The following is a 10,751-nucleotide window of genomic DNA, read 5'->3' on the forward strand; positions in this document are numbered from 1 at the left end:
GGAGTGAAAATCAAAGGTTATTGCCCTTGCCCTTGTTTACTCTGGCATTTAAGCTCCTGGAAAGTGCCTGTGATATTCAGCTGCCTACGCCTCTGTCATTCATAACTCAATTTGCAACTGGGGGAAAGATGTGTCTTAGCACTGTGTATTCATTTGGTCCTTGGTATTGCTAATGGAATTGGCAAGCCTGTTCATTTAGAAACGTGGGGAAGTGATCACAGCCCTCGGAGGTGCTCCGGAGCAGCCTCAGCAGAGCGAGTATGACACAGCCTGGAAAGATTGTTTCCAGCCACCTGAGCAGTGTCGCGGAGATACTTGGGTGGGAAGGACAGGATTTGAGTTCAAATGAAGAAGGACCATTCAGGAAAGAGTCCAGCTGTCAGTGCTTTTGAGAACCCAGTCGAAGGACAGTTTTGCTCTTAACTGTGGGACATAATTCCTGTTACTTTTTACATTTCTGATGAAGATGGCCTTGGGTACATCTTGATGTTGTCTTAATACTCTTTTCCTATGTGAAAAATAGCTTTGTGTTCAAGTAAAACTCCTCTTGGCTTAGTAAGCATCCATTCACCCGTCACATGAGAATAGCAACTCAGAATTTCTATTTCTTTTCTTTAGGAACAGCTGTGTAGTATATTTTTATTTGAGGATACCAACTATTCTTTCCCGGTGCCCTTGGTTCCTTAGCTTTTCTCATGTTGTTATCCGCAGCATGAGAATCTCTTTCGGAAGCTGCTGTTCAGGCAGATTAGGGCGCATGTAAAACCTTGAGTTACACTCCCTGAAATTTCTAAGGTTCTGCCACCAACTTGAAGTGTGGCCTTTGTTACAAGTCTGTACAATCTCCTTAGCACAGAAATTTTAAAAAATTTATTTGTCCTCCGAAGTAAGTAATCAGTCTGTGAGAAATAAAACACTGTTGGTGCTCTTGGCGTGTGTTCTGTAGAAGATCAGGGGTGGGAGTAGGTATACATGTGTTTTCTTTAGCGATCAAAAGAAAAATCTTCAAAGATCTTTTTACGGTGTTCTTTTTCTAGGTTGCCAACTTGGCCTGTTCCATCTCAAACAATGAAGAAGGTGTAAAACTTGTTCGAATGTCAGCAAGCCAGCTAGAAGCCCTTTGTCCTCAGGTAAGGTATGACTGGGAATGCTTATGGTACCACCCAAGTGGATTTCGGTTGGGTGGAGACGAGGTTTTTTTTTTTTTTTTTTCTTAGTTTTGCTTTTAGGATTTTACATGGAGGTTCTGGGGGACAAAACACTGATCCAGAATTCATGTAGCTTGGAGAAATTTGTGTTTAACCAAGTGACATTTCCCTGGGGCATCACATGGTACTCTCCCCTTGCCCCTCATTAAAAAGGCATAGTGTTCTTCACTGCTGGCAAATGGAGGGGGTAGTGACCACACTGTTCATTCTGCACCCTCCTTGAGAGAGGGCCATTTGTAACATCTAGCAGTCCTGGATTTAGGGTAGTTGTCCCATGAGCTTGACTGTAGGAACAGCTACCCACCTATGCTCCTTCTTAATGCCTGAGATTTGGGTCTCTGTGTTGAAGGGAACAAGATTCAAGAGCTAGAACCATTACTCTGTAATTAGTACATTCTGATACAGATATTAATGATGTAATCCAGCCAGCTCCTGAATTAAAAGCTTGAGAACTTTTCTCCATTTATAATGACATATTGGAACACTAGTGATTAGGCTAGGTTAAGCATCTGGGACTCTCAAAAGACTCTGAAGCCGATAAAAGAACAGTAGCTTTGTTAAATGCCCAGTGTGTTGCCTGCCTCCTGTGAGAGGAACGGACTGTGTCTATGGGGCCCGATGCTCCTTGACAGTCACAGGTGTTTTTGTTTTTTTAAAATATTTTATTTATATATTTGACAGAGAGAGAGAGACAGCCAGTGAGAGAGGGAACACAAGCAGGGGGAGTGGGAGAGGAAGAAGCAGGCTCCCAGCAGAACAGGGAGTCCGATGCGGGGCTCGATCCCAGGACCGTGGGATCACGCCCTGAGCCGAAGGCAGACACTTAATGACTGAGCCACCCAAGCGCCCCAGTCACAGATGTTCTTAAGCAGGACAAGCGCTGTTTTCCATGGAAGAGGCTGCCTCTCTGATTTCCCACGTAGAGACTGCCTCATTGGCGTACTCTGAGGCTTTACATTCACTGTCTCTAAATGTCCTGCCAGAGGGCAGTGGTCACAGATAGAGGGAAACGGAGAGTTACTGGAGTAATGGAAGACAGGTCCTAGGAATGAGGTTTCTATGTTATATCTGCAACCAACTTTAAGATATATTGAGGTCTCATTCGTGTAAATAATTCCTGACATTCAAGATAGGCCATCACAGTAAGTAATGCCTGGTTACTGGGATCCTAACTGGTACACAGGTTAGTTAGGGCATTTGTTCTCCTCTCATTCATGTGGTTTTAATGTGCCAGTGAGAATTGCTTTGTCTAAACACGAGTGTGATGGGCCATTTTGTGAAACCATACTATGTGATGGATATCTTTGCAGCTTTACTCCAGTCATGAAATCTGGTAGGAATCAGTAGCTGTAAAGATAGCACAGTGGATTGCGTCACCTGTAGAGAGTTCATGGATAACCAAATTATATGAAGTGAATTTAGAGTAGATTTCTAAGATTTGGCCTTCTTTCCTCAAGTTTGCCATTTTACCCTATAAGCACTTTGTTTTTAATGTCTTTAGTTCTCCATTTGGGTTTGAAATGCTTGAAAAGTGACAATGCTTTCACATATCAGCTGAAACAGATGGTAACATACGCTGATCACACCTACCAAGAGTATTTATATAAATGATCTTAAAGCCTAGGAGAAAAATCGCATGAGTCTAATAGATCCTAATGAAACGATGGTGTGCATAAATCAAGTGTGGCTGGGCCGTGTTGGGCAGGTTTGAGTTTGCCCTCAGAGAGCATTGCTTCTCTCTCTCGGGTAGTTTCATTTCTCCTACTAGGACACACCCTCAAGGAAAGTAGGCCTAGACAGTGCCCAGACCACACTTGATATTGGGTGTATGTTCTGGATAAAAAGGCGTTTTTCTAGGTGTGTTGCTTGTCTCCCAGACCCTGGCCTAGGCTCATTCCTACTCCTGCTTAGAAGCGGGGCTGGAAAGTCTCCTTGAAGGCAAATAGAGCTGGCGTTTGCAGGCATGGGAGTGACAAACTGAGTATTATGTGGTGTTTCTGCACGGGGCAGCTGCAACTCCACTCCAGCCCATTGTTGCCGGGTCCTTTCATTATTTTTTTTTTTAATTTTAAAAAAAGATTTTATTGATTTATTTGTCAGAGTGAGAGAGCAAAAGCAGGGGGAGTGGCAGGCAGAAGGAGAGGGAGAAGCAGACTCCCCACTGAGCAGGGAGCCCAACGTGGGGCTCGATCCCAGGACCCCATGATCATGACCTTAGCTGAAGGCAGATGCCCAACTGACTGAGCCACCCAGGTGCCCCTCCTTTCACTATTTTTAAAGAGAAGTCAGCAATTCCGATTTTTCTGTAAAGTCTCCATTTTAAACGATTGGTAACTAATGAAAAGTCTTGAAAATCTTTGAGTGTGATAAACTCTTCTGGGACTGCATCTGGCTTACTCTGGCCCATGTGTTGCATGCTCAAAGGGCCTCTTCTTCAAAAGTGCTGGTGGCTATCCCTCTGAGGAAGAGGGCTTTCAGTGGAGCCTTGTCCTTACTCTTCATTCCGACATGGGCAGCGACCTCCAGCACCAGGGCCCTGGCCCTGAGGTGTTCCCTTCCACAGTCACTGGTTTGTTGGATAAACAAACAGTCTAGGCAAGTTAATCAACTAGGCGAGCTAGTTCACTGGGAGTTTAGGATGGGGTTTACTATGCTGTAGCGTGTAGACAGTTATCAGAGTATATCTTTCTTTATTGTGAGGCTGCTGTCAGTATCTGTCCACAGGATGGAGTATGTGTGAGGCGTTTCCAGGCTATTTTTTGTGCCCCACATGCAGGCTCTCGCATTTAGGAAGCAGGTCCCTGTGCTGGGGGTGCCCTCCTTGTGTAACTTCCCTGGGGGGCTGCTTTTCTGTGGCCCCACCTGCAGTTGGGAGTTGGCTCCTAGACCTAACTGTTCCTTCCTAAAGGGGAGAGATGATAGATGGAACCTCTAGTTTTTTTTTTTTTACTCACTTTTCGGTCTACCCAATAGCAAATTAACTTTTGGAAAGGGGAACTGTTCTAAAGTACTCACTTTTTAGCAGTTAAACAACATTAGCTTCAAATATTTGAGATTAATTAAAGTTGAGGAGGATGTAACCTGAATGTGGCTTTATTTTGTTGCTCGGGATAAAAAAAAAGTACCCACATTCTTTGGTGATTTGCTATTGTCAGAAAGGAAGTACGGCAGCTGTCTCTGCCTTTGTTGCCTTCTACTCTGGCTGCACTCTCTCACTCTTCATCAGGAGGGAGACCTGCTTCCATCTGAGCAGAGAACCCTAATCTCACATGCTTTTTTAAGGAAAAAACCCAGCTGTTTTGAGGCAAGATCTGAATCCGTACCCCATACATCCCTGACACGTCTTGTTTGTGAATGCTCCTAAGTCTTAGCCATGATAGCTGCTTAAGATATTTCACTTGTTTAGTTCATTTGGTGCTGGCCAGGAGGGAAAAAAGGAAAAAGAAAAAGAAGAATGTTTCTGACAATTGAGTCTTTAAAATTGTAGGAGGGCATTTTGGAGATGATCTCACTTAATATTTTATTTTTCTTAGTTCATTTGTGAGAATGAGCATTGTATTTAGGTTAACACAGATCTGGTCCTTTAATAATTCATAGAGCCTGGTTTAATATGTGGCCTTTCTTGGAAATCTACACAAGGTTAAATTAAGTATTTGAAGCCATTGCTTTTCTGCATCTCTTTTTTTTTTTCTTTTGTATTTCTCACTAACTAGAGAAATAACTTATAAAATTGTCCTTTCTTTCTTGTGCCTCCTTAGATTTATCTTCCATATTGCTTCTTTTCCCTTTGTGCTTCTGGCAACGCTGATCATTTTTGTGGCTGACAGGCTTAACAAGCATCAAATAAGCACAAACCCACACAGGACTGGCCTATCAGTGGTGAGAAGATACATAGCTCTTAGGAGCATCCAAGGCATACAGGCCATGGTACCCTGTGACCTCAGCTCTCACTCATCTATTATTTCACAATGAGAGGACTGTCTGGCTTTGAACCAACTCACTTTTCCACTTTTGATACTGTCTGGTCTTTTCTTTCAAAGCAGTTTCACAGAAGAGCTCAAAGGAGATGCATCTGACTAAAAGTTTCTGTGCCTTGCCTGTCCCCACCCCACTTCCACTCCCTCTGATAGCGCGGTACAGGTGACGGGCCGCTGGAGATGCTGCAGTCTTCTTGTAGGGCTTGCGTTTTGATACTGGTCTCTTGTTCTGTTTTCTCACGAAGTCTGATTTCCATATCCTAACATTTGGAAAGCGTTTCCTTCTCTTCTGTTTTCTTGAGAAGTCCGTATAATGGGTATTAGTCCTTTAAGTCCTTCAATGAAGTCGTTTGGTCTATAGTTTTCTTTGTGGGAAGGTTTTTAACAATTCAGTTTCTGTAACAGGTACAAGGATATTCACACTGGCTGTTTCTTCTTGAGTGAGGTTTGGTAATTTTATATTGCATCAATTACTACTCTGTTGTTCCTTCTGCTTGCTTTGTGTTTGACTTTTTTTTCTCTAAGCGTTCAGATCATTGATTTGAGAACTTCTTTTCTAATGTCGCACTTAAACATTTAATGCTATAAATTTCTCTTAAAGCACTGCTTTAGCTTCATCCCACAAATTCTGATGTGAGTGTTCGGTAGTATGGGAAGGTCGGGAAAGACGTCATTGAGAACGTGCTTTGGAAGCATAGACCTGGAGGAGATGACCCAGCCAGCAATGGAGGGTACCCCAGAGGAGAGCACTCCAGGTAGAGCAAACAGCAGACGCAGAGGCTTGGAGGGAGGAGGTCAGATATCTAAGAGGAGTTTGTGTGGTTTTGGGGCCTTTTAGAGCCATGGGAAGGCCTTTGGCTCTTTACTCTGAGTGACATGGGAAGCCATTGAAGGATTTTGAATAGAGGATTGACATGATCTAACTTACGTTTAAACACAGTTTCCATGACTTTTGACAGGAGGGATAGAAGCAGAGATACTCCTCAGGAGGCTGTGCGAAGCAGCATAGTCCTGCCCTCCCTCTCCCCAAAGGTGTTCATTTCCTAATTCCTAAAACCTATGAATGTGTTACCTTTTACAGCAGAAGGGACTTTGCAAAGGTAAAAAACAAAACACTAAGAATTTTTACCTGGTTGGATTATCCGGGTGGCTCCCCAGTATAATCACAAGTGTCCTAATACGAGAGAGGCAAGGGTGTCAGCATCTGAGAAGACACTGTGGTCGTGGAAGAAGGAGTTGGAGTGATGTGGCCACAAGCAGACGAATGTGGGCATCCTCTAGGAGTAGGACTGGATTCCCCACCTCGAGCCTCTAAAATGAATAGTTCTGCTGACACTTTGATTTTAGCTAAGATCCATTTTGGACTTCTGACATCCAGAATCTTACACATTTGTGGTATTTTAAGCTAAACTACTTTGATAGCAATATGTTACAGCAGCAATAGGAAACCACACAGTGACTATGGTACTAATCCAAGAAAGAGGACAGTGGACATGGTGAGCACTGGTTAGAGTCTGGATATATTTTGATGATAGAATTACTGAAGGATTAGATGTGAGATAGAGGGGAAGGAGAAGAGCCAGGGAGAAATCAGGGTTTTCAGTCTTAAGTAGCTGGAAGGATGGAACTGTCATTTATTTTGAAAGGGAAAAGTGGTTTGAGGGAAGAGTTAGGGAGCTCAGTTTTGGACATGGTAATTAGATATGCAAGATGTTAAGTGAAATTCAGGGAACAGATCTTGATAGGATGTATGAATTGAGACTAATCAGCACATGCATGATGCTCAAAGCCGTGAGCCTGAATGTGCCCATTAATGGAATGAGTATACCTAGAGTAAAAAGGTCTAGGAACTAAAACTGGGGTTCTCTAGCATTTAGAGTTTGGGGAGATGAGCAATATCCAGCAACGGAGATTGAGGAAGGGTTAGTGAGACGAGAAGAACAGCAGAAGCTGGTTCTGTCTTAGAAGCCAAGTGAAATACAGTGTTTCTAGGAAGAGTGTTTATTCATGTCAAATGGTTGTAGAAAGTGAACTGAGAGTTTATTCTTGGATTGAGCAACATGTAGATGTTATAAGTTACTTTGGACAAAAGAAGTTTATGGAAAATTTAGGAGACACAGGCTTGACTGGAGTGGGTTCAAGAGAGAAGAGAGGGTTTGAGCTCAGCATGTTGGCAGCTCTTTCAGGTTTTAGGTAAGGTTTATACAGGCATGGGGTGGTAGCATGAGGTGGATATGGGATTGAGAGTGTTCCTTCCTTGTTTTTTATTTTTAGTTGGGAGCTGTAATAGCATGGTTTTCTTTTTTCTTTTCTTTTTTTTAGAATTTATTTTAGAGAGAGTGTGTGTATGCATGCGAGCCCAAGGGGAGGGGCAGAGGGAGAGGACCTTAAGCAGACTCCCCACTGAGTGAGGAGCCTGATGGAGGTCAGGATCTCACAACCCTGAGATCATGACCTGAGCCAAAACCAAGAGTCAGATGCTCAACTGACTGAGCCACCCAGGTGACCCCATAACAGCATGTTTTTTATGTTTACCTGATGAAAATAGTCCAGTAGAGAAATAGTGACAGTATAGAATTGAGGGGAGATACTGATAATACAGAATAATATTATCAGTGTCAAATATTGATAATATAGAATAGAATATAGATAATCTACACGATCAGTGGAATTTATAAGAAAATACCGATACAGATACTGATATCTATATTGATAATGTAGAATGGAGGGAGAATTACTAGAGAAATGTTCTGGAATAGGGGAGACCAAAATGAGACAGGTGGAAAGAAAGGTTGATCTGAGATGGGCGCATAGATTGAACACCGTATTTTTAAAAAGGTAAGACAGTACATGGCACAGATGCAGGTAGGTGGATAGAGGTGGTGATAGGAACCTACAGACATTGTCTTCTGGTTGCATTCACCTTCCCATTTAAATAGGAAGTAGTAGAGTTATAAGCTGAGAGTGAGGATGCTCGCAGAAGGGTTACAGGTTTGAGAAGAAGGTGTGAAACAAATACTTGTTTAGAGCCCAGACTTGAAAGGAGGAGATTGACTGGACTAAGGAAATGTCCCCAGCATTATGCATCTTGAGTGATCAAGAATTTTAAAGAAAGACCACTCAGCATGGTTGGGAGCAGGAAATCGTGAGACATCTGAGTGGAACTGTTTGGTATGTAGCACGGATATGAGTTGGGAGCTAGAATGGATGGTCTAGGTAGGAGATGTGGGAGTAGTTGGCACCTAAGTGGTATGCCAAATCATGAAACTAGAGGAAATGGCTCACTATGAGGGGAGGAGTGTAGAAAGAGAGAAGGCAGCATAGGATGGAACCTTGAGGAACTTCACTCTTAGTGGAGGAAGATAAGGCAGCAAAGGAGACAGAGGAAAACATAGAACAGTGGAAATAAAACAGAAGAAGTATTGGACAGAATAGAACATCAAGGCCTGATAACTTCATATTTAATGGTGAAATGTAATATTTAATGGGAACTGCTTGAGCCTTTTTTCCCCTACAGTCAGAAACGAGACAAGGATGTCCTTTTCAACATTGTTCTGGAGGTTTTAGCCAACAGCAGCATTTTAAAAGTTGCTGTTCAGCATGGTTGTAGTGCCTAGTGTGGGGCCTTTGTAAATTTGTTGAGCAAAAATATTAACTCACATATTTTGATTAACGAGCGTGAATTTTTTCCCCCTAATTGTTTACTAGTCATTTTTTAGTTCGTCTTAGGTAGGTTATCCACGTCTTTCCCCCATTTTTCTACTAGTATTTTGGTGTTCTCCTTATGGATTTACCTAAGACTGTATACTTCATCTGTTATATATACTTAAGTACAGAAGTGATACAGTCAAATTTATGAATTGACTTTTCCCATTGTTACTTGGAAATAGGGGATAGTTTCCTAAGCAGTGAGAAATATTTATTTCTATTTAAATATTAAATAAAAGCATAAATAAATTTGTTAGCTTTGTTATCTGTCTGGAAACAATCTTAGCATTTAAATATAAGCATGAAGTGAGGCTTTAATTTTATTTTTCTCAAGATAGCACATCAAATGTAAAAATAATGTGCTGTTATTCCCCGCTGGTATGTGATGTCACTTTTATCGTATGCTGAATTATGCTCTGTGATAGGGTCTGTTTTTAGATGATTCTGTTCGCATTACTCTAGCTTTGTTTTACATTTTAATTATCTCACTTCATTACTCTTGCTCTCTATCCCCAAGATTTTTTCGCTATTCCCAGCTATTTATTGCTCCAGGTGAATTTGTAAATAAATAGGTCATTCTTCCTACCCCTACACAAGAAATGTGTTGCTCTTTGAGTTTCTGTAATGTAACTTAGAAAAGTTTAGTCACTTAAGGTTATTTCAGTCATGTCGGTTTCTTCACGGATTTAACCCCTTATGTTTACTATTAACTGCTTTCAAAAAGATCTGACATTCTTCTCATTTTATTTTCTAGTTTTTTTTCTGGCATATAGAAAAATTTATTCATTTTTAAAATATATTTATATTGTGTAGCTACCTAATGAACTCTTAATAATTCTAAAGTATTTTTCATTTGACTTTTCAGTATCCTACATAAAAAAAGATCATCTGTATTGAGAAGTAATTTTGTCATCTCTTCTCTAACAGCTTTTTCTTTTCATTTTATTTTATTGGCTAGAAGGACCATTATATTATTATTTAATGGTGACTGTAGGTATGACATTAATAACATCTTTATTTTTAAAGTAAATGATTCTAGATTTCACCACTACGTATTATGTTTGATGATTATTTAAAGTAATATGTTAAGTATCTTTCTATTTCTAATTTACTAAGAGTCATTAGAATGAGTATTTCATTTATCAGGTGTCCTTTGTAAACAGTTCTGTAAATAAAAATGAGAACGTTAACCTTAGACAAGGTGCTTTTTCTCCATTATACTGTATGAGATAAGATATATTACAGAACAAAGAGAGCAATTTTCTCTTTGTAATGGAGGAATTATCTTCGTATTTAAAACATATAATTAATTCCCTGCCCATGTTTATTTGGCTCTCCTAGGAAGCATTTTCTTCAGCCAGATATTCTTAACAGGTCTAGCTCTGCTCTGATTCATTGATGCATTTAGTGAATCAGTGAGTTAAGAAATGAAGAGAGTAGTCCTCAGTGGTGAACCACCTGGTGGGAAGTGAATGAATGGCAAGAAGCAAAAGAGGCAAAGAACAAGCCTTGAGATGAAAAGAGGGAGGACCACCGCATAACACATGAAAAGATGGGAAGTCTCTTCCCACAAATAATTGTCTAAACCCATATACCTTGGAAAGTGGCAGGCTGTTAATTACTCACAAGTAGACGGCCCAGTCCCCTGCGCCTCTGAATCTCTAGCTGGTGATCTCGGTGGTCGGACACTTGCACTTGTTTCTGCAGGGAAGGGAAGTAGCTGCACCAGCCTAGGACATGAGCTGCTTCGGTTTGTTAACAAGTCTTTGAGGGCTAAGTTTCTTGAATACTGCTCCAATATATTGGGACTTAAACACATGACCTGAAGGCATGTGGTTCCTATGGCACCTTACAAAAC

The 10,751-nt window shown here is 41.2% G+C and overlaps 1 protein-coding gene across 3 annotated transcripts in view; it reads left to right on the top strand.

The window, feature by feature from the left end:
* CTNNA1 (catenin alpha 1) overlaps positions 1-10,751 on the top strand; it is a 300,857-nt gene that overhangs the window by 269,166 nt on the left and 20,940 nt on the right. For all 3 annotated transcript variants that reach the window (XM_044387443.3, XM_026508084.4, XM_057307159.1), the window contains exon 10: positions 1,038-1,130. In XM_044387443.3, the coding sequence (XP_044243378.2) occupies positions 1,038-1,130 (93 nt within the window). The remainder of the gene's footprint in view (positions 1-1,037; positions 1,131-10,751) is intronic.

This window comes from Ursus arctos, unplaced genomic scaffold (assembly GCF_023065955.2).
Source record: "Ursus arctos isolate Adak ecotype North America unplaced genomic scaffold, UrsArc2.0 scaffold_5, whole genome shotgun sequence".
Taxonomy (NCBI): Eukaryota; Metazoa; Chordata; class Mammalia; order Carnivora; family Ursidae; genus Ursus; species Ursus arctos.